This window comes from Hordeum vulgare, chromosome 6H (genome assembly GCF_904849725.1).
Source record: "Hordeum vulgare subsp. vulgare chromosome 6H, MorexV3_pseudomolecules_assembly, whole genome shotgun sequence".
NCBI lineage: Eukaryota > Viridiplantae > Streptophyta > Magnoliopsida > Poales > Poaceae > Hordeum > Hordeum vulgare.
Genome location: NC_058523.1, coordinates 21,661,010 through 21,685,935, shown reverse-complemented (window position 1 = coordinate 21,685,935; position 24,926 = coordinate 21,661,010). Strand labels below are relative to the sequence as shown.

Here is a 24,926-nt window from a genome sequence, read left to right as displayed (position 1 = left end):
GTTAGTATGGTGTTGTGGATCTAGAAATACTTGTGTTAAAGTTAGTGATTCCCGTAGCATGCACGTATGGTGAACCGCTATGTGATGAAGTCTGAGCATGATTAGTTTATTGATTGTCATCCTTTGTGTAGCGGTTGGGATCGCGCGATGGTTTATACCTACCAACCCTTCCCCTAGGAGTATGCGTTGAATGCTTTGTTTCGATTACTACTAAAACTTTTGCAACAAGTATATGAGTTCTTCATGACTAATGTTGAGTCCATGGTTTAGACGCACTTTCACCTTCCACCATCACTATCTTCTTTAGTGACGTGCAACTCTCGCCGGTGCACAAAACCCACCATATAGCCTCCCTCAAAACAGCCACCATACCTACCTACTATGGCTTTTTCAAAGCCATTCCGAGATATATTGCCATGCAACTACCACCATGACATGTGCCACAGCTTCTACATTGCCATTGCATGATCGTAAGATAGCTAGCACGATGTTTCCATTAATTTCTATGCCATGCTAGATCATTGTCATGGTACACTACCGAAGGCATTCCATATAGAGTCATCATTGCTCTAAGTTTTGAGTTGTAAGTGTGATGATCATCATTGATGGAGCATTGTCCCATGTGAGGAAATAAAAGAGGCTAGCGAAGCCCATTTACAAAAAGAGGCCAAAGATGCCCACCAAAAAAGAGAGGCCAAAGAGCCCACCCAAAAAATAAGAGAAAAAGAGAGAAGGGACAATGCTACTATCCTTCCACACTTGTGCTTATTAAGCACCATGATCTTCATGATTGAGAGTCTCTCGTTTTGTTACCACCATATAGCTAGTGGGAAATTTTCATTATATAACTTGGCTTGTATATTCCAATGATAGGCTTCCTCAAAATTGCCTTAGGTCTTCGTGAGCAAGTTGGATGCACACCCACTAGTTTTATTTAAGAGCTTTCTCATACTCTTAGCTCTAGTGCATCATTTGTATGGCAATCCCTACTCATTCACATTGATATCTATTGATGAGCATCTCCATAGCTCATTTGATATGCCTAGTTAATGTGACCATCTTCTCCTTGTTTGTCTTGCAACCTCCACCACACTCCATTCCACTTATAGTGCTAAAACCATGGCCAACGCTCATGTATTGCGTGAGAGTTGAAAAAGTTTGAGAAAGTAAAGGTGTGAAAACAATTACTTGGCCAATACCGAGGTTGTGCATGATTTAAATTCGTTGTGCAAGGATGATAGAGCATAGCCAAACTATATGATTTTGTAGGGATAACTTTCTTTTGGCCTTGTTATTTTGAAAGTTCATGATTACCTTGCTAGTTTGCTTGAAGTATTATTGTCTCCACAACAATAGCAAACTATTGTTTTGAATCTAATGGATCTGAACATTCATGTCACATAAGAGGAGCTACAAAGGACATCGATGCTAGGTAGCATGAAAGCATCAAAAATTCATTCTTATCACTTCCCTACTCGAGGACGAGCAGGAGTTAAGCTTGGGGATGCTTGATACGTCTCCGTATCTATAATTTTTGATGGTTTCATGCTGTTATCTTGTCAACTTTGGATGTTTTATGTACCTTTTATATCTTTTTGGGGACTAACTTATTAATTCAGTGCCAAGTGCCAGTTCCTGTTTTTTCTGTGTTTTTGACTCTTTTCAGATCTGATTTTGAAACGGAGTCCAAACGGAATAAAATCCCCGAAATAATTTTTTCGAGAACAGAAGAAGATCGGGGGACTTGAGGGCCAAGGCAGGAGAGCCACAGGGGGGCCACAAGCCCTGTAGCCTCCACCAGGGGGGCGGCGGCTACCAGGCTTGTGGCCCCCCTGGAGCTCCCCTGCCCTAGCTCTTTCACCTATATATTCACTAAAATCCCAGAAAAAATCAGGGATCCACGAAAACACTTTTCCACCACCGCAAGCATCCGTTTCCGCGAGATCTCATCTGGAGACCCTTCCGTGTGCCCTGCCGGAGGGGACTTTGGAGTTGGAGGGCTTCTACATCAACATCATCGCCTCTCCAATGACTAATGAGTAGTCCACTTCAGACCTACGAGTCCGTAGTTACTAGCTAGATGGCTTCTTCTCTCTCTTGGATCTTCAATACAAAGTTCTCCATGATCTTCATGGAGATCTATCCGATGTAATCCTCTTTGACGGTGTGTTTGTCAAGATCCGATGAATTGTGGATTTGTGATCAGATTATCTATGAATTATATTTGAGTCTTTGCTGATTTCTTATATGCATGATTTTATATCCTTGTAAGTTTCTCCGAGTCTTGGGTTTTGTTTGGCCAACTAGATCTATGATTCTTGCAATGGGAGAAGTGCTTGGTTTTGGGTTCATACCGTGCGGTGACCTTTCCCATTGACAAAAGGGGAAACAAGGCACGCATCGTGTTGTTGCCATCAAGGGTAACAAGATGGGCTTTCATCATAGATCTGAGATTTTCCATCTACATCATGTCATCTTGCTTAAGGCGTTACTCTGTTCTTATGAACTTAATACACTAGATGCATGCTGGATAGCGGTCGACGTGTGGAGTAATAGTAGTAGATGCAAAAAGTATCGTTCTACTTGTTTTGGACGTGATGCCTATAGATATAATCATTGCCATAGATAACGTCATGACTTTGCGCGGTTCTATCAATTGCTCGACAGTAATTCATTCACCCACTGTCTACTTGCTTTCATGAGAGAAGCCACTAGTGAACACTACGGCCCCCGGGTCTATTCACAACTATCGTCTCCACTTTCACTTTTACTTTACTTTGTTTACTTTTTTCTTTCAGTTCTCACTTTGCAAACAATCTATAAGGGATTGACAACCCCTTCATAGCGTTGGGTGCAAGCTCTTTGTGTTTGTGCACGTACTTGTGACTTGACGCGATCCTCCTACTGGATCGATACCTTGGTTCTCAAACTGAGGGAAATACTTACCTCCGTTGTGCTACATCACCCTTTCCTTTTCAAGGGAACACCAACGCAAGGCTCCAAGGCCACGGGGAAATCCTTTGCATATTTGCCAAGGAAGTCCCTATAGGCGTAGCCCGTAGCAGAAGGATTCCTGGCGCCGTTGCCACGGAAGGTCTGTTGACGCAGTAGCATAGACTTTCATTGTCATAGTTTGAAGAATTTGCTGAAGCCTTTCATCGAATTTCCTCAACCTCAAATTCTTCATACCAGTTAATCTTCACCTTCTTATTATGTGTGTGCATACTGTGCAAACCCATTCTCATAATCTTCATCAAGTAAACTGTTGTTGTAATCTTTTCACCTCTGATCCTACGCTATTTCCGCTACACGTTATTCATCAGTGAGGAATTTCGTCAAAAGGATTTTCCTCGGCCATGAAATTCTAAAAATCTCCTATTCACCCCCTCTAGTCAATATAACGCACTTTCAGATACGTTGGAGACGTATCAAGTCTCAACATCATTAATAAATGAGATAAGAGATTCTTTCTCCTCACAAATTAGCTCGGAGCCATTACTGTAGTATGTCTTGTCTACAGTATTCCGAGTATTTTTTGGAGAACTAGAATAAGATGTCCATTATAAATAAACAAGTTTAGTAGGGATGAAGCCAAATATTTTTAAATAAATAATATAAATTACTTAATAAATATGGTTGACAAACTCACGTAGAGGCAAAACTAGAAGCATATTCACATCCATCCAAATATCGATATTATCTTCAATATCATCTTCAAGACGAATATCGAAGATTATTTGCATATCCTCCTTAAATCCATATGCCTTGCCTAGAGCTTTCCAATTTAGATAACCAAAATGTGAGTGATTAACTACATTGTATAGTTTAACACGAAATGTGTAACCATGTTTAGTCCTCACATGAGTTCTTCATACGTCTCCGTCGTATCTATAATTTTTGATTGTTTCATGCCAATATTCTACAACTTTCATATACTTTTGGAAACTTTTTATACTATTTTTGGGACTAACATATTGATCCAGTGCCCAGTGCCAGTTCCCTTTTGTTGCATGTTTTTTGTTTCGCATAATATCCATACCAAACGAAGTCCAAACGTAATAAAAACTTACGGGGATTTTTTTGGAATATTTATGATTTTTGGGAAGAAGAATCAACGCGAGGCGATGCACGGAGTGCCCACAAGCCCTGTCGCCGCGGCCATGGGGTGGGCCCGCAGCAGGCAGGCTTGTGGCCACTCCTTAAGGCGGTTGGAGCCCTTCTTTCGCCGCAAGAAAGATAATATCCGGAAGAAAATCGTGTTAAAATATCAGCCCAATCGGAGTTACGGATCTCCGGGAATTTAAGAAACGGTGAAACGTAGAATCTGGGAGCGCAGAAACAGAAGGACACAGAGAGGGAGATCCAATCTCGGAGGGGCTTTTGCCCCTCCGCCGCCATGGAGACCATGGACTAGAGGGGAAACCCTTGTCCGATCTAGGTAGGAGGTCAAGGAAGAAGAAGAAGGAGGGGGGCTCTCTCTCCCCCTCTCTCCCGGCGGCGCCGGAACGCCGCCCAGGACATCATCGTGTGACGGCAATCTACACCAACACCTCCGTCATCTTCACCAACATCTCCATCATCTTCCCCCATCTATATTCAGCGGTTCACTCTCCCGCAACCCGCTGTACCCTCTACTTGAACATGGTGCTTTATGATACATATTATTATCCAATGATGTGTTGCTATCCTATGATGCCTGAGTAGATGATCGTTGTCCTATCGGTGTTTGATGAATTGCTATGATTGGTTTAATTTGCTTGTGGTTATGTTGTTGTCCTTTGGTGCCCATCATATGATCGCACGCGTGGATCACACCATAGGGTTAGTTGTATGTTGATAGGACTATATTGGCAGGCTAGAGTGACAGAAGCTTCATACCTAGCATAGAAATTGATGCATATGGGATTGAAGGGGGACCAATATCTTATTGCTATGGTTGGGTTTTACCTTAATGAACGTTAGTAGTTGCGGATGCTTGCTAATAGTTCCAATCATAAGTGCATAGAATTCCAAGTAAGGGATGACATGCTAGCAGAGGCCTCTCCCACATGATACTTGCTATCGATCTAGTAACGTAGTCAATTGCTTAGGGACAATTCCGCAACTCCTACCACCACTTTTCCACACTCGTTAGACACTCGTAGTTATTTCTTTATCTAACCAGCCCCTAGTTTTATTTACGTGTTCTTTACTTTCTTGCAAGCCTATCCTATCACTCCTACAAAGTACTTCTAGTTTCATACTTGTTCTAGGTAAAGCGAACGTAAAGTGTGCGTAGAGTTGTATCGATGGTCGATAGAACTTGAGGGAATATTTGTCCTACCTTTAGCTCCTCGTTGGGTTCGACACTCTTACTTATCGAGAAAGGCTACAATTGATCCCCTATACTTGTGGGTTATCAAGACCTTTTTCTGGCGCCGTTGCCGGGGAGCAATAGCGTGGGGTGAATATCCTCGTGTGTGCTTGTTTGCTTTATTACTAAGTAGATTTATTTGTTGTTCTAAGTTGTTCTCTATATTTAGTTATGGATATGGAACACAAAATACCAAAAAAATTAGGTGTACTTGCTACTCATGGAGATGGGGAACCTCCTAAAACCCTCGAGGCTCGTTATGTGGAAAATATTATGCACTTCTTTAATAATCCTGAGAAAGCCCCATTCAATTATATAATGGGATACACATTGGATCAACGTGAATACTTTAGGGATTATCGCTTGACTCAAAAAGGGAAACTTTTATGTGATCAAATCCATTTGTTGAAATGGTATGCTTGGGAACTATGTAAGAGATATGGTGTTACTTGTTGCTCTAGGATGAAGGCTCCACACCTTCCCTTTTCTTGTGAATTTAATGATCATAGAACCTTGGCTTCTTATGCTAATGGTATATATGATTACTATGATGTGGATCAAATAGAAGAGTTTGTTGCTTTTATGGGTGCTTATGAAATTGAGGCTCTGTTTAAAAGGTGTGATCATAACGATGATGCTCCTTACCGATCTGAAAATTTGGCTATGCTTCGTTATTGTTATACTAATTATGAATATAATGCCCATATTGAACGATTTAAGGAGAAATCCTATGCTGCCCAAGAAGAGACTATTATTTTGCAGGAAACTATGGAAGAAGAAAATGCTGAAATTGTGAGCTCATTAGATGAAAAAGATGAAGAGGAGAGCGAAGAACAAAAGGAGGAAGAGCGGACTAGCTACCCGTGTCCACCTTCTTATGAGAGTAACTCTTCTACTCATACATTATTTAATTTCCCTTCATTCTTACCGAAGGATGAATGCTATGATCCCTTGGATTCGTTTGAAATATCCCTTTTTGATGAACTTGATGCATGCTATGCTTGTGGCCATGTTGCCAATATGAATGATGCTTATGAAGATGAGCTAGCTATAGTCCCTTATGTTAAACATGATGATTTTGATGAATATAATATGCATGTGCTTGCTGATCCTACTTGCAGCTATTATGAGAGAGGAACTACATCTCCACCTCTTTATGTCTCCAATACGATAAAATTGCAATAAACTGCTTATGCTATGTATTGGCCTTTACTTGGTGTGCATGAATTGTTCTTTTATGACATGCCAATGCATAGGAAGAGAGTTAGACTTCGTCATTTCTTGATATATGTTACCTTGTGCTCACTACTAAATTTCAAATCATTGCTAATTAAAATTGGCTTTGATATACCTTGGGATCCGGGTGGATCCATTACTTGAACACTTTATGCCTAGCTTAATGGCTTTAAAGAAAGGGCTGTCTGGGAGACAACCCGGAAGTTTTAGAGAGTCATTTATTTCTGTTGAGTGCTTTTATTTAGTTTAAAAACAAAAAAAATATAGAGGGGAACTTAAAACTTTTTCAAAAAGAGAAGCGACTGAAAGGTGACGCATTGCGGAAGTGAGGGTCGACCTTGAACACTTGTGTTCATGCTCATGGAAACAATGTAGAATTTTCATGGAAGTTTCTCACAAAAATAATTATCCCCTTGTACAATTTCTTTGTGTTTTTAAAAATAATGTGCCAAGCAAAGCCTTTACGATTAGTTTGGGTGATAGTTGTTTGATCACGCTGAGAAAAGACAGAAACTTTCTGCTCACGAAATTAATTTTCATTTTTATTATGGAAGAGCTTTTGAGTTGATTCTTTTTGCTGCTGATTTATATGCAAGTTTTCCAGACGTTCGTAATTTTTCAGATATTTTGAGATATCAGAAGTATACGGAATGTACAGATTGCTACAGACTCTTATGTTTGACAGATTCTGTTTTCTATGCATTGTTCTCTTATTTTGATGAATCTATGGGTAGTATCGGGGGGTATGAACCATGGTGGAGTTGGATTACAGTAGATATAATGCTAATATGAATTTAGAATGAGTTCACAACAGTACTTGAAGTGGTGATTTATTTTATTATACTAACGGATCTCACGAAGTTTTGTTGAGTTTTGTGTGATTAAAGTTTTCAAGTTTTGGATGAGAGCACGATGGATGAAGGAATAAGGAGAGGCAAGAGCCTAAGCTTGGGGATGCCCGAGGCACCCCAAGGTAATATTCAAGTAAGACTCAAGCGACTAAGCTTGGGGATGCCCTGGAAGGCATCCCCTCTTTCGTCTACAATCTATCGGTAATTTTACTCGGAGCTATATTTTAATTCGTCACATGATATGTGCAAATGCTTGGAGTGTCCTTTGTGTTTATTTTTCCTTTTTCTTTTATGCACCATGCTGGTATGAGTTAGTCCTTGGTTGGCTTTATAGAATGCTTCATGTGATTCACTTATATCTTTTGAAGTTTGGATTGCCTGTTTACCTACACATAGAAAATCGCCATTTGTAGAATGCTCTTTTGCTTCACTTATATTTGTTAGAGCGGGGCATATCTTTTGTAGAAAGAATTAAACTCTCATGCTTCACTTATACCTATTTGAGAGTTAACAGGAGTTGGTCATTCACATGGTTATTCATAAAATCCTACATAAAACTTGTAGATCACTGAATATGATATGTTTGATTCCTTGCAACAGTTTTGCGACATGAATATGTGATATTAGAGTCATGCTAGTGAGTAATTGTGTATCTTTAGAAATACTTGTGTTAAGGTTTGTGATTACCGTAGCATGGACGTATGGTGAACCGTTACGTGATGAAGTCGGAGCATGATTTATTTATTGATTGTCATCCTTTGTGTGGAGGTCGGGATCGCGCGATGGTTAACTCCTACCAACCTTTCCCCTAGGAGCATGCGTGTAGTACCTTGTTTCGATGACTAATAGACTTTTGCAATAAGTATGTGAGTTCTTTATGACTAATGTTGAGTCTATGGATTATACGCACTCTCACTCTTCCACCATTGCTAGCCTCTCTAGTACCGCGCAACTTCCGCCGGTGCATTACACCCACCATATAGCCTTCCTCAAAACAGCCACCATACCTACCTATTATGGCATTTTCATAGCCATTCCGAGATATATTGCCATGCAACTACCACCATTCCGTTTCATGACATGTGCCACCACTTCCATATTGCCATTGCATGATCGTAAGATAGCTAGCATGATGTTTCCATGGCTTGTCCATTTTTTTATGTCATTGCTATGCTAGATCATTGTCATGGTACACTACCGAAGGCATTGCATATAGAGTCATCATTGCTCTAAGTATTGAGTTGTAATTGTGATGATCATCATTAGTAGAGCATTGTCCCATGTGAAGAAATAAAAGAGGCCAGCAAAGCCCATTTAAAAAAAAGAGGCCAAAGATGCCCACCAAAATAAAAAAATGAAAAAAAAGAGGCCAAAGAGACCACAAAAAAAATGAGAGAAAAGAGAGAAGGAACAATTGCTACTATCCTCTTTCCACACTTGTGCCTCAAATAGCACTATGATCTTCATGACAGAGAGTTTCCTATGTTGTCACTTCCATATACTAGTGGGAAATTTCCATTAAATAACTTGGCTTGTATATTCCAATGATGGGCTTCCTCAAAATTGCCCTAGGTCTTCGTGAGCAAGCAAGTTGGGTGCACACCCACTAGTTTATTTTGTGAGCTTTCATACACTTATAAGCTCTAGTGCATCCGTTGCATGGCAATCCCTACTCACTCACATTGATATCTATTGATGGGCATCTCCATAGCCCGTTGATACACCTAGTTGATGTGAGACTATCTCCTCCTTTTTGTCTTCTCCACAACCACCATATTCTATTCCACCTATAGTGCTATGTCCATGGCTCACGCTCATGTATTGCGTGAAAGTTGAAAAGGTTTGAGAACACTAAAGTATGAAACAATTGCTTGGCTAAAACCGGGGTTGTGCATGATTTAAATACATTATGTGGGGAAGATGGAGCATAGTCAGACTATATGATTTTGTAGGGATAACTTTCTTTGGCCATGATATTTTGAGAAGACATGATTGCTTTGTTAGTATGCTTGAAATATTATTTTCTTTATGTCAAATGATAGACTATTGCTTCGAATCACTCGTGTTTTAGTATTCATGCCATGATTAGATTATATGATCAAGCTTATGCTAGGTAGCATTCCACATCAAAAATTATCTTTTTTATCATTTACCTACTAGAGGACGAGCAGGAATTAAGCTTGGGGATGCTGATACGTCTCCGTCGTATCTATAATTTTTGATTGTTTCATGCCAATATTCTACAACTTTCATATACTTTTGGCAACTTTTTATACTATTTTGGGGACTAACATATTGATCCAGTGCCCAGTGCCAGTTCCTGTTTGTTGCATGTTTTTGTTTCGCAGAATATCCATACCAAACAAAGTCCACACGTAATAAAAACTTACGGGGATTTTTTTTGGAATATTTATGATTTTTGGGAAGAAGAATCAACGCGAGGCGATGCACGGAGTGCCCACAAGCCCTGTCGCCGCGGTCAGGGGGTGGTCCCGCGGCACGCAGGCTTGTGGCCAGTCCTTAAGGCAGTTGGAGCCCTTCTTTCTCCGCAAGAAAGATAATATCCGGAACAAAATCGTGTTAAAATATCAGCCCAATCGGAGTTACAGATCTCCGGGAATTTAAGAAACGGTGAAACGCAGAATCTGGGAGCGCAGAAACAGAAGGACACAGAGAGAGAGAGAGATCCAATCTCGGAGGGGCTCTCGCCCCTCCGCCGCCATGGAGACCATGGACTAGAGGGGAAACCCTTCTCCCATCTAGGGAGGATGTCAAGGAAGAATAAGAAGGAGGGGGCTCCCTCCCCCTCTCTCCCGGCGGTGCCGGAACGCCGCCCGGGACATCATCGTGTGATGGAAATCTACACCAACACCTCCGTCATCTTCACCAACATCTCCATCATCTTCCCCCATCTATATTCAGCGGTTTACTCTCCCGCAACCCACTATACCCTCTACTTGAACATGGTGCTTTATGCTACATATTATTATCCAATGATGTGTTGATATCCTATGATGTCTGAGTAGATTATCGTTGTTCTATCGGTGATTGATGAATTGCTATGATTGGTTTAATTTTCTTGTGGTTATGTTGCTGTCCTTTGGTGCCCATCATATGATCGCGCACGTGGATCACACCATAGGGTTAGTTGTATGTTGATAGGACTATGTATTGGCAGGCTAGAGTGACAGAAGCTTCAAACCTAGCATAGAAATTGATGCATATGGGATTGAAGGGGGACCAATATATCTTATTGCTATGGCTGGGTTTTACCTTAATGAACGTTAGTAGTTGCGGACGCTTGCTAATAGTTCCAATCATAAGTGCATAGAATTCCAAGTAAGGGATGACATGCTAGCAGAGGCCTCTCCCACATGATACTTGCTATCGATCTAGTAACGTAGTCAATTGCTTAGGGACAATTCCGCAACTCCTACCACCACTTTTCCACACTCGTTAGACACTCGTAGTTATTTCTTTATCTAACCAGCCCCTAGTTTTATTTACGTGTTCTTTACTTTCTTGCAAGCCTATCCTATCACTCCTACAAAGTACTTCTAGTTTCATACTTGTTCTAGGTAAAGCGAACGTAAAGTGTGCGTAGAGTTGTATCGATGGTCGATAGAACTTGAGGGAATATTTGTCCTACCTTTAGCTCCTCGTTGGGTTCGACACTCTTACTTATCGAGAAAGGCTACAATTGATCCCCTATACTTGTGGGTTATCATCTCTCCTCATCTCCATATTGTCGTTATCTTGGAAACCAAGCTTCTTCAATACACACCGTCTTGCTTGGCAGGGGATGCACTAGTCGAATTGTAAAAAGCAGAAATTATAGTTGAAGCAAAGAAACACAAGTCATGATTAATTATGGAAAAATACTAGTCACCTGATAACCCACAAGTATAGGGGATCGCAACAGTTTTCGAGGGTAAAGTATTCAACCCAAATTTATTGATTCGACTCAAGGGGAAGCCAAAGAATATTCTCAAGTATTAGCAATTGAGTTGTCAATTCAACCACACCTGAAAGATTTAGTATCTGAACCGAAGTATCAGTAGCAAGGTAGTATGATAGGAGCAGTAGCAACAGTAACCAGTAGCAGCAAAGTAACAACAGTAGCAGCACAGTAACAGTAGCAGCAGTGACAGCACAGTAACAGCAGTAGCAACAGAGTAACAGTAGCAGCAGTGACAGCAGTAGCGGCAAAGTAACGTAGCAAGGATCAGTAGTAAAAGACTCGTAGGCATTGGATCAATGATAAATGATTATGTCGGATGCTATTCATCATGCAACAGTTATAACACGGAGAGATATGTAACTAGCTCCAGTTCGTCAATGTAATGTAGGCATGTATTCCGTATGTAGTCATACGTGCTTAGGGAAAAGAACTTGCATGACATCTATTGTCCATCCCTCCCGTGGCAGCGGGGTCCTAATGGAAACTATGGGATATTAAGGTTCTCATTTTAATAAAGAACCGGACCAACGCATTAACACTTGGTGAATACATGAACTCCTCATACTATGGTCATCTCCGGGAGTGGTTCCGGCTATTGTCACTCCGGGGTTGCCGGGTCATAACACATAGTAGGTGACTACAACTTGCAAGATAGGATCAAGAACACACATATATTGGCGACAACATAATAGGTTCAGATTTGAAATCATGGCACTCGGGCCCTAGTGACAAGCATTAAGCATGGCAAAGTAGTAGCAACATCAATCTCAGAACATAGTGGATACTAGGGATCAATCCCCGTCAAAACTAACTCGATTACATGATAGATCTCATCCAAACCATCACCGTCCAGCAAACCTACGATGAGATTACTCACGAACGGTGAAGAGCATCATGGAATTGGCGATGAAGGAAGGTTGATGATGATGATGGCGACGATTTCCCCTCTCCAGAGCCTAGAACGAACTCTAGATCTGCCCTCCACAGGAAGAACAGGAGGTGGCGGCGCCTCCGTATCGTAAAACGCGATGAACTCTTCTCCTTGATTTTTTTCCGGGCGAAAGAGGCTAAATAGAGCTGAGATTGGAGGCGGTGGATCTTTGTGGGACCCACAAGCCTGACAGGCATGGCCAGGGGGGTCGCGCCTGGTGGGCTTGTGGGCTCACAGCTCCACTTCCTCCGTTGATTCTTGCGCCAGTATTTTTTATATATTCCACAAAAATTCTCCGTAAATTTTCAGGTCATTCCGAGAAGTTTTATTTCTGCGCAAAAACAACACCAAAGCAATTCTGCTGAAAACAGCGTTAGTCCGGGTTAGTTCCATTCAAATCATGCAAATTAGAGTCCAGAACAAGGGCAAAAGAGTTTGGAAAAGTAGATACGATGGAGACGTATCATCACCGTTGCGTACCGTAAAAACATCGAAGGTCTTGTCCAGCTTGTTGGTGAAGAACCTACCGTTCTACAAGTCAGGTCTTGTTGCACATACCCTGATCCTCGCCGCAGTAACCACAATCAGGGATCTTATCATCGTCAGACATTTTGTGTGTTCATGGTTCACAGATTAAAAATCGATGGCAATTATACCAGGAACTATTCGACATGGATTGAGTTTCGGACTGTCGAGGCTTCCTTGAAAAACTCCAATATCTCCTCTATATGGTGTGCACTCCCTTGAAAAACTGATATGGTGGTGTATATGGTGGAAACTCTTCTCAACAGAAATTTTGATCGTCGGTGTTGGTCGCTCCTTCCTTCGTCCCCGCGTGCATTACCAAAATGTGTAGCACACAGGGAATAAGGAGGAAGCGACCCCCACGACAACAGTCGGGATTCTTCCTCTGATATTTTGACTGTCGGTGTTAGTCCCTTCCTCTACCTCTCTCGTGCATTATACTTAGGTATATATCTCGAGAAGAGGAAGAGGAAGCGACCCCCACGACAACAATTGGGATTCTTCCTCTGATATTTTGACTGTCGGTGTTAGTCCCTTCCCCTCCCTCTCTCGCGCATTATACCAAGGTATATATCGCGAGAAGAGGAAGAGGAAATGACCCCCACGACAACAGTCGGGATTCCTCCATCAAGAAGATACTAAAAGTCACACAAGGAGCTCTGATAGAATGAAAGTCAACCCTAATCATAAGTCAATTAACATTACATTTATGAAGTAATGACATAAAAATGGCCTATGTTTTGCCGGAATATCATCTACTTCTTGTTCCAGCAAATCACGGGCACTTGATATTTCCTACTTTATAGTAAAAGTCATGCTCACATCCACGAAAACATTCGGCATGACCGTTGTTAAAATTGGACATATCGAGCACTTGGAATTTGCGGGTAGAGAAATGAATCAACTTTTGAAAAAAACACAGGCCACCCGGAGGTGTTTCTGTAAATTCATCTATCATGGGCATTTGTCTTCCTTTGAACATCAACTCATGCTACTCATCTACTACTACTACCCGGAGGTATTTGCATTTCAAAAAAATACTCGCTTCACATTTTCATTTCAAAAAAATACTATATACACATTTTCACACCTACTCACCTACTACTACTACATCTATGAAAACATCTATGAATAAATTCTAAAACTTGAAGATATTCTAAAAATCATCTCCATCTAGACCTAGAACATGAAGAAATGCACTAATTCAGCAGCTAGGGAGGAGGGGCGGCGGCTGGAGGAGGAGGGGGTCGTGGCTGGAGGAGTGAGGAGGGCCCGGCGGGGGATGAAGGAGGTAAGAAGGGTCGGCGGACGGAGGAGGGAGAAGGGATGATGGATGGAGGAGGGAGGAGGGCGAGGACGGAGGAGCGAGAAGGGCGAGGGAGAGGAGGCTTACAACAACAAGGTGGCGGCGCGACAAAGGCGACGACGACGTAGGGGACGGAGCATGTGGTGAGGGAGAGAGACGGGAGAGTGTGGAGGGAGAGTAAGACGCGGGTGGGGGAGAGAATACAGGTAGAATAGCAGTAGCACGTATCGCCGAAAAGCGCTACGGTTATTGCTTTAGCAGTAGTGCGTCGGCCAGAGACGTGCGTCCTATACGCAGTCCGATGGGTTCGGTGGGGACCACGGTAGCAGCAGCACCGTTCCCATCCATGTGCTACTACTAAAAAGATAACAGTGATGCCCATAATTTGGCTGCGCTACTGTAAAGTAACAGTAACACGTGTCTTTTACAGTAGCGTGTGTCTGTTAGTTGCGCTACTGTTAAGCCTCACTAGTGGAAAACGAGCCTTTAGTCCCGGTTTCAAAGGGCCTTTAGTCCCGGTTTTCCAACCAGGACAAAAGGTCGAAACTTTTAGTCCTGGTTGCATTACAAACCGGTACCAAAGGCCCTCCACGTGGATGCTCGGGTTGGAGGACATTTACTCCCGGTTAGTTCCTATTTTCAAATCTTTGAATTATTTGACAATTTAATCTCTAATCACCCCTCCTCACTCGCCTGTCACTAATCACCCCTCCTCAATGCCCTAGTTTTCAAGTCTCCACTTGTTGTTTTCTTGACAATAGTAAGCTATCAATCCTACTAACCCTTAGGTCTTGATGCCACAGGATTTTATTTTTTGAATTCCAAACAATTACTGAAATAAACAACAATGATTAACAAACAACAATGATTAATTGTAAAACTAAAAAAACTTCAAAATAGGCAAAAAATTAAAAAAAACTCAAAAAACAAAAAATCCAAAATAATTAAGAAGTTCAAAATAAAATAAGTAATAATAATATTGAACTTCAATGAAAATAAAATAGGTAACAATATTATTTTATTCAATTTTGCCATTTATTCATTTAATATGGCATAATTAATATCTTTAAATCTATAAATAAAAATTCAACAAAATAATATATCCATTATTATCAAAAAATGTGCCAAATATGACATGATTTACTAAAAAAATAATTTTTAAAATCTGAATTTTTATTCTTTTTGAATTTCAAAAATCTAAAAGAATTAAAAACGTCTTAAAACAAATAAACTAGTTATTCAATTAATTTATGTTATATTTATCATATCAATCCTATTAAGCCCTTGAGCATGATGTCACACGTTTCAACATTTGAGTTTGAAACTATTATTCTATAAAAAACAATAATTATTTAGTAACACTATTATTATTGAATAAGTAGTTTGACCAAAAAATCAAAAATACTTAAATTTAAGGATAAATTTTTTCCCTTTCCGAATTGGAGGATTCTAAAAATTTACAAAACAACGTACGACGGTTACCATCGGAACCGGTTTCTCGTGCTGAACATTTTGATATATTAAACTTTTTTAGAGTTAAATGGCCGTGAAATTGAAAAGCACTACAAATAAACTCTGAAAAGGCTAAAACTTGGCATGGTATCGTCATTTCATCCACACAGCATGTGCTGAAAAGTTGAGAGGGTTAGAACAAAAACTAGATGCACTTCGTGTACAAACTAGACATTTTTTTTGAAGTATGAGGGTTTCGGACGAATACTCAAGTGTTACAAAGGCATTTCATTTTTTAAAACTTATTTTAACTCCGGACTTTGTGTGCGCTCAATATGCACCATTCAAAGCCACATCATCAAATTTTAACCCTTTCTGACTTCATTTGCTATATTTCATGCATTTAATGATTTTTTGAGCTAATTGACCGTGAAACTGAAAAGCACTAAAAATAAACTCTAAAAAGGCTGAAACTTGGCATGGTATCATCATTTCACACACATAGCATGTGCTAACAACTTGAGGGGGTTACGGCAAAAAATGGATGTAGTTCGTGTACAATCTAGACAATCTCTTTTGAAGTATGAGCGTTTCGGACGAAAACGCATGTGTTACAAAGGCATTTCATTATTTTAAACTTATTTTAACTCCAGACTTTTTGTGCGTTTAATATACACCATTCAAAGACACGTCATCAATTTTCAAACCTTTCTGACATCATTTGCTATTTTTCATGCATTTAATGATTTTTTTTGTGCTATAAAACTAAAAGAGCTACACAAAATCTTTTTTTGATTAAAATAGCCATTTAAAATAATCTAAAAAATACCAAATTTAATATAATGATAAAACACACTAAGATTAAACAGCAGGAAAAAGAATCACTCAAGAATCTATTTTAAAGTAAATTTATTCACAAACTAGCGATTCACACAAATTTCAAAGAATTCAAATTTAAACTATTCATATTTGAAAACTACTCGCACTAACGGAAAGTTTATAATTTTTGTGATCTAAAGCAAAAAGATTCATTCAAAAAATATAAATATTTTAACAGTTATTCCAAATCTAAAGATAGCAATTGTCATGTTTAGAAAAACAAACCAAACAAAAAAAAAGAGAAATTAGACCTTTAGTCCCGGTTGGTGTTCTCACGTGGAATTTGGACCGACAAAAAGGAGATCTTTAGTCCTGGTTGATGCCTCCAACCGGGACTAAAGGGAGGACTTTTAGTCCAGGGTGCAGACACCAACCGGGAGTAAAAGGGGTCCCCTTTAGTCCCGGTTGGTGTCTCCAACCGGGACTAAAGGTTCCATTCGAAACGGGACTAATGCCTACTGAGCTCCATCCGGCGTCCTAGCCGCTCGAACCGGGACTAATGCTCACATTAGTCCCGGTTCGTAACGCGAATGAGACTATCGATTCGATCCAGCTAGAACGAAAGCCCTGTTTTCTACTAGTGCCTTCACCTATAAGTTTGTTTCCTAATAGTGCTCCATGATACTGCATGAGTTTCGGTTGTGCGTGCAACATAGACATAGGACTAGAAGCAACCCAAGAGCAAGAGTGCTTATGCTTGCATGTGACATGGATGGTAATTGTGTTCCTAAACACTTCTCTAAGCGCATTCGGACTGGCGTGTTTTTACAAGAAGTTTGCGAATATTTTCATATACCTGGCACCACTAATTGCTACGGTGAAGGTTAATCTCGTGAAAGATCTAGCCAACAACGGATCGATCCTCGTTTCGAGGTTCGCTCCACATCATTAAACCATAGTAAGAAAATGCATTGGTAACAACGAGTATGCTAGTATTAATATAATCTTAAAATTAATGAAGTTCTCACTTAATTTGATTGTGGGCTCCTCTCCATGGTAGAATATTGAGGTGTTCCCTTTTCCATACATGGTTAAGTATTGTGACAACATGGTTGCATGTTGAGAGAAATAAATTAAAAAGAATCATTTGTTTAGTTATATGGGACTTTTATGTGATAAACTCACCACTAATTCATTGCCACAAAATATTCTATCATCAAGACTATTTTTTTATTTTAATACATTTTATTTTCCATACTGCTGTTAGTTTAATCTATCTACTCTCTCCGTTTATAAATATAAGATGCCTTACATATTTTAATATAGACTAAAATAAAAGACTAAACACATTAAAATAGGTCTATACACATTTAATTTATTTACAAAATAGTTAGAACATTTTATATATGAGAACAGATGGAGTACATCTTAAGACATTGTAAGGAAGCACATGCATGCTGGTAACAATGCGTAGGCTAGAGTACTCAGTTACTTTGATTATGAGTTTCGTGCAAGGATTTATGTTGACTGGACTCTTTCCCATGCATCGTTACATATTGTGACGATATGGTTGAATATCAAGAGAAATAAATTAATAATAACTCTTTGTTCAGTTATATAAAATTTCAAATTGATAGACTCACTATTTAAATTCATTGTCATAAAATATTCAATTATGATGGAAGCTATTTTTTTAATGAATTTGTTTTACATACTGATATCACTTGAATCTATCTACTAATACGTAGAACTCCCATCCCGACATAAATTCTAATAAAATTTCTTGCGGCCTTGCGAAAAGTGGACAAGTGACAACTACCCCCAAAAGGACATGTCATGTTGCAAGGCATGTCCCGATCAAATTATGATGAGGAAAGGCGTCGTTCGATGGGAACCTCGTTCCTGTTGAATTGTGCGGATACAACCTATGTTGTGCGACATGGTATGTGTTACCCCTTCGACGATGGATTGGTCACGTGTTCCCTATTGTCCTTCTGTAATTTTTATCTTTCGTGTGGGTTGTATCCGAAAATGGGACGTGTGTGTGCCTGCACGTACTAAAGTGTGGTTCAACGTGGAGTTGTTTGTAGAAACAGAAAACCCCAAGGATCAAACCGCCATCAGGGTTTTCCAGATAAATAGCCGTCAGACCATCTCCTCCCCTTTTCCATCCGGCACCCTCCACACGTTTCTTCTCCATCCGGCCCTCGGGAGTTAGCGGAATTGCCAGGCGAGTCCTCCCGCGATGGAGCCAACCGCCGGTTCCGGTTCAGGAGCAGCAGGACCGGTCGAAGACGACCGCATCCAAGAACCGGACTCCAATGCCTCCACGACCGCTGCTGCGCCGCCACCTCTCCGTGCGAGCGCGACGCCCCTCCACCTCGAGCAGGCCGGAGGCGGCGCCGATGGGTGGAGCCCCGCCACGGTGGTGGACCGCCGGAAGGGCAAGGATACGGTGCCCCCGCTGCCGCGCAAGGTCATTCCTTGTCCTCCGAGCTCCTCCACCCGCTCCCTCGACTACGCCGGACGCGGCGCCGATGGGTCGAGCTGCGCCGCGGCGTGGGTCGACAGGAAGGGCAAGCTGGTGGGCAGCATCCCCGACTTCCCCATCGCCTTCGGAGCCGGGGGGTCAAGCTCCTCAGCGGGGAGGAGGATGATGAGGTCGTTCGACTACGAACTGGAGTTCAAGCAGATCCTACGGCTGCAGCAGTCGGTTATCATCGAGGAGGGCGAGGAGGAGGAGCAGCAGGTGATGGGCGTTGTTTCTTGGAGTTTCTTGGAGTCTCTGGGGGGTGCGTTCTTGAGCGTTTCTTGGTTTCTTCTCGAGCAGGTGGAATCGTCGCACGCCAAAGACGCGCTCCCGAGAAAGGAAAAGGTATGGCCCGAATCCGGTCTTCTTGCTTGCTCGCTTGCGTTGTGATTTGGAGTATGGAGCTGTGATCATTTTCTTGTTCGGGGGCGTGGAACTGTGATCTCTTAAGTTTGTTGAAATCTTGAGTAATGCAAGCGCAATCTTGGGCAAATGCTGGGAACTGTGATCTCTTAAGTTTGTTGAAATCTTGAGACTTGAGTAGTACAAGCGCAATCTAGTGCAAATGCTGGGGTTCTTCTTGCGGTGCAGTGTGAATTTAGAGACGAACAAGCATCTTGTTGTGATTATTCGAAACTGTTCAAGATTTAGGTGTCCTGTCTTGTGCTAAATGATTCTTCTATTCAGTGTGATGACATATGAGGATCATGTCGTGGCAGTAGTTGCTGCGATACTTTGGCAAGAAATCCTGAAGCCAAAACGAATCAGTTTTCAGTATAAATGAATCGTATTATAGGACTAGGAGAAGTTATTCTGAATGCTTGCACTAGATTACTTAACTTGACGTACATTATCTAGATCCTCGGCCACTTTTATGCAAAAACCTTTGATCTCTTACTCCACCCTGGAGTTTGGTTGAGAAGTTTGGGCCTTTGGTCATCTGTTACCTGAAAGTTTGAATCTGACTACAATGCCTGGAAAGTCGAAACTCAGTTCATAACAAAATCGGCAAGAGTATAGAGGATTTGGACACCTCCACATTTTAAAATCCTGTTAGTCCTTTCACCTTGCTAATACAAAATGTGTGAATCCTGATGCTAACTCTGTGGAGTAGGGGAAACTACGACAAGTCAAGGTGAGACCCACGCCTGAAAAGCGGAAATCGCCCTGGAGTTGGCTCAAGAACAAGGTATGGACCTGAATCTTTTTTAATCTTCGCACTTGTGATTCTTGGGTGGTATTGACCATATGAGCATTCTTATACTTAGCTATTTTATGTGCATGGAAACTGGAATTGAGATTCTTGATTTCTGTTTGTTCATGTTAATTCTGGACCTGTTAGTTTAAGCAAGGCAAGGAATCTTGGTTAGAGCATCATGTGGCGTCCTAGAGTAGAGGAGGAATCTTGGGCAAATGTTGGCAGCAGTACAAACGTCCTTGTTGCTTGTGGATCTTTCCGAAATCTGGCGTCGTATTTTGAAGCGCATGGCTATCTTGCTGAAATTGCTCTGTAAAATTTGAGGAAATCAGGAGGTCATGTCCTGATTACTGCAATATTTTAGTAACAGGGCCTGAAGTCGAATGTAAGATCTTCCTTTGTAAACAGATATTGTTATCAGAAGATTTAGTCTAGACATTAGTCCATGACTGCATAACCAAACATAATTTCTGTAAATCATTTGCTATTTACATGCAAAATCTCTGACCACTTCGGATTTGGTTGAGAAGTTTCCACATTTTGTTGATTGGTACCTAGAACTTTCAGAAACCTCAGAATATAATTTCATTTACACTTCCATTTAATAGTTGGCGAAAACAAAGTGATTTGGACTGGAACGTTTGTGGTCTTGCTATTAAATTCTTGTTTTTCTTTACTGGGGAAAGGAAAATCATTGGCTTCTACTTGTTGATTCTGTACAGTTGTAAGATTGGCAGGATGTATGGACTTTAACTTCGTTTTCTTCATTTCTTGTCAAATAGATTTTTCGTAGAGAAGGAAAAGGAAGGCAAATATGTTTGGACCATGTGCAGCACAAGGTTTGTCTCCATTTGCCTAATGTGATGTTCAAGTGTTAACTACGCGAAATATCAGGATGAAAGTCCTAGATCACAAGATACTTTGATTCATTGTTCCTCTACAATGAACTGTTCAGAAGGATTATTTTCTCTTTTATGCATACTAAATAAATTGTATGTTAACTCTTGGTTGTGATAGTTTGATGGAAGCTGAATCGTACTTGTACTGTTGTGGAGTTATTCAGACAATAATATATATGTTCTTCTTTTCTTACTGAACAGCAACAAATCAATATCAGTGATGTGATTATTTATGACAGTGGTTTCAAAAACCAAAAATTGGAATAAAAATCCATCACATTTTTAGATATGTTGTTTCCATGTTCTACTCTGTAATTTGAATTCTCGTATTTGTGTGGTTGTTGCAGACACAACCCATCTCCGAAGTAAGGAATCGTTATATGGTTTCTTCTAATGGGATGAACAGTCTTGATGGCTATTCAGAGTTTAGACCGGTGATTGGAGATGGGGAGTGTTTCTACAGGAGCTTCATATTTTCCTACCTAGTAATTGCCCTCCTCCCTTTTTCTTAGCATATGATGTAGGTTTAGTTATTTAACTTTCTCTGTTTACGCGAATGTACAACAGGAGCAAGTTATTGATAGGCCGGACACAGATGAGGAACACCGTCTCCTTGGTGTTGTTGAAACAGCGTCTGCACGACATGCAGATCTTGGATGGGACTCTGAGTTTCCCAGGAGCAGCAGAGTAAGTTCTCGCCTTCTCCATATTTGTTCATTCTTGGATAAACATGCTTGCAATTGCAAAGGGATGATGATTCTCTTCAGGTGCATCTGGCATCTCACTATCTTTGTTTGTCATTTGCAGGAGATGCACAATTGCTTAACAGTAGTGGCATGCCGTCACAGTTTTACACAATGTTGGCACAAACTCAAATTTGAAGCTTATTGTCAAGTTAACAACCCAATTGTAACAACGACCTTAAGAGAAATTTACTTGCAAAGGAAGAACGGCAATATAACGGGGAAATAACATAATTTTAGGCTTGTTTGAGCACTGCAACAATGCACGCCTGCTGGTTATTATTGTACAGTCACCTCACTGTTCTCAGGCAGTTGTCGTAGCTGTGTTCTTTTATATCCTGCTATTGATCAGTATTCTGTATGTATTATTTGTAATGCTATGATTTTCAACTGTGAATAATTGAGTCGCTGATTCTTTCAGGCATTTAAGAAGCTGCTTGAGGAAGTAAAGAGATGGAAGAACACGGAATCAACTAGCAGGTTTTTGATTCTCTTGGTTTTCTGCAATTCCATCAAAGTATTGTAGATGAGAATGCATTCCATCTCACTGACATAATATGTGCCATTTTTAGATGCCGTAAAGAGGAACTTCTCAAGTTCTTCAGCACGTACGATGAGACGCAAGACAGTGAGAAAAAACACCCTGAACCTTACATTTCCTTCTGTTCATCGTAATTCATGTTGCTGACACATTTTATTGGTTAGTTTTTGCTTTCCTCAGACTACTAGTAGCTATTGAGATGTGCTCGCACAGGCTGGTGTATGAACCGCTTATACCAGATGTCGCCAGTGGAATTTACAGTCTGAAAGTTGTCAGTATCAGCATCCCTTCCCTTACATTAACTTGTGCTGAATTTCCGGTGCATCCATCGTTGGATACACGGCACTCATTTTACCTGACTTCTTGTTGCACAAACAGTGGTGCTTTCTGCATGTCACTCCAGCTCGTGTGGACTCGGAATATCTTATGATGAGGGCCTTGGCCAGCGCACTTGATGTATCCCTCATAGTGGAAACATTCCAAGGAGATTATGCTCGAGATATCTACACTGGTCCTGGAGTTCCCCGTCCGGCTGTGACGCTGCTGTACAATGGTTATCACTACGACATCATCTACCCACGTGCTCCTTCTTCTGAGAGTTCAAGTCATCAGGCTTCCTAGATAGAAGAACCTGGTGATCATAGTTCAAGTCATCAGGCTTCCCAGAGAAGAACATCCTGCTGGTCAGAGTTCAAGTCAACAGATTCCTCCGGGTTAAAGTTGAGTTGGGCTGCTGCCGTTGAAGGAGAGGGTTGCTGAGTTTAGTGGTAGAGTAGATGCACCGATGAAGTTGGTGTAGGCATAGCATATACTTGTGCATTTTTCTTCTGTTGGCTGGTATAGGGGTGAATGTTCTGTGATCACATTCGAACTTCTTAATTGTGTTTTCGAAATTTGACCATGGGCATGATATCGGTTGATCTTTATTGTATGTTCTGGAAGACACTAATATTGCACCTGTTTGGACATGTCTCTTTGGTGGCTTGCCGTTTTGTTTACAGCAATGTGGGTGATGAAAATATCCTAGTTTTCACATTTATATTATTAGTCACTTAAACAAGGCTGGGTTAAGCTGAGTTGTTCTGCTGCTGATGGCAATACAAGCCAATAGATATCACATGCAGAAATTCAACAGATTTTGCTAGGTTAATGTTGAGTTGGGGCTGCTGCCTACCTATCAATACAGTTATGAAGGAGAGATGCTTACTTGTGCATTCTTTCTTGTCTTGGCAAAGATAAATAGTGCTGGTGCCACTGGATTGATCAGTTGGCATATATACAAGGAGGAATGCAATTGTTTATTTAGTTTGCGTGATTGGTTTATTTGTGATTCTTTCTATCTCTGCTGGTTACCCTGCTTGTGTCTGAACCTGTATGATAATCCAATGTATTTTCTAGGAATGGCTTGCTTTTTTTTTTTTTTTTTGCTTTACATTGCGATGTATAACTACGATATTCCAATAGTAGACTGTAGAATTGTGCATGCTGTGCATCTTTGGACTATTCCAAGTCATCTGAAGAAGATGGACATTTATTCTCTTTCGCTTGCATCGTCGCAAAGTTGTGGAAACAGCAATCTTTAGTAGTTTCATCCATGGTAGACATCAACATTCAGACGACGACGAAGGAGAAGAAGAAGGGAAATGGAACAACTGTATCGGTAGCAGCATCAACACCTAGAGGCTTCAGAATTGCTGCAGTCCTGAGATAAATTCATCTTCAGATTGGATTGGATCCAAGTGAAATGATTTCAGATGTCATTTACAGAGGGGGACGGCTTCCTGAAGAGCATGCGTTCCAATACCCCCCCTCCCCCCCCCCCCCCAAGACTGAACCACACATCAAGGGCGTGGTTCGTTGCTTGCTGTCAGCTCGCTCCCTAATCCTCGCAAGAATACTCACAGTGCGCAAGAACGAGCTCGAGAGAGAGAGAGGTTTTGCAGCGAACAACATGCTGCTTTTCTATTTATGTTCTCTTATTTGTACTGCGAATACACAGGGCTTCTAACTAACTCCCCGAGCGCTAGCTGCGGACTCGGACCACGATCGAGCTACGGCCGCTGCCATCCCAACTACTCTCTCCCGCGATCCTACAAAATCGCCATGAACCCCTGATGCCGCGCCATCCCATGACGGGTTCGGTGGTGATCCTAAACTCTAGGAAAACAAACTTGGGCCCCACGCGGTGAACATGCTCACACGATCGTGGGTTTATTCCACTGGACTGAAACTATCCTAAAACAGCGCAGGGTTTAACTGACAATCACTCCCTAATCCCTGTGTTGTTTACTTGATCCCAGCGACGCCGATTGCAGCTCGCAGCTCCTGAAACTTGACACGTCCTACTGCCTTTGTCAGTATGTCCGCAAGCTATCCGTCAGTGCTGATGAACTCGACCTCCACGCGCCCGTCTTCCACGCACTCCCTGATGAAGTGATATCTTATGTCGATGTGCTTGCTTCGGTCATGAAAAACGGGGTTTTTGCAGAGGGAGATCGCGGACTTGTTTTCCACCTTCAGCTTGATCCTCTCGGCCTTCTTGTTCTGTAGTTCTCTGAGAAGCCGAGCCAGCCAGATGCCC

The 24,926-nt window shown here is 41.2% G+C and overlaps 1 protein-coding gene across 1 annotated transcript; it reads left to right on the top strand.

Moving 5' to 3' along the window:
- The first annotated feature begins 18,833 nt into the window (after positions 1–18,833).
- Positions 18,834–23,313, top strand: LOC123402619 (ubiquitin thioesterase OTUB2-like). Its single transcript, XM_045096557.1, has 10 exons — positions 18,834–19,183; positions 19,265–19,309; positions 20,079–20,153; positions 20,945–21,001; positions 21,409–21,546; positions 21,629–21,748; positions 22,226–22,284; positions 22,377–22,432; positions 22,510–22,616; positions 22,724–23,313. Exons 1-10 carry the CDS (start codon positions 19,088–19,090, stop codon positions 22,964–22,966), a joined length of 996 nt encoding a protein of 331 aa, XP_044952492.1. The 5' UTR covers positions 18,834–19,087; the 3' UTR covers positions 22,967–23,313.
- Positions 23,314–24,926: the final 1,613 nt, after the last annotated feature.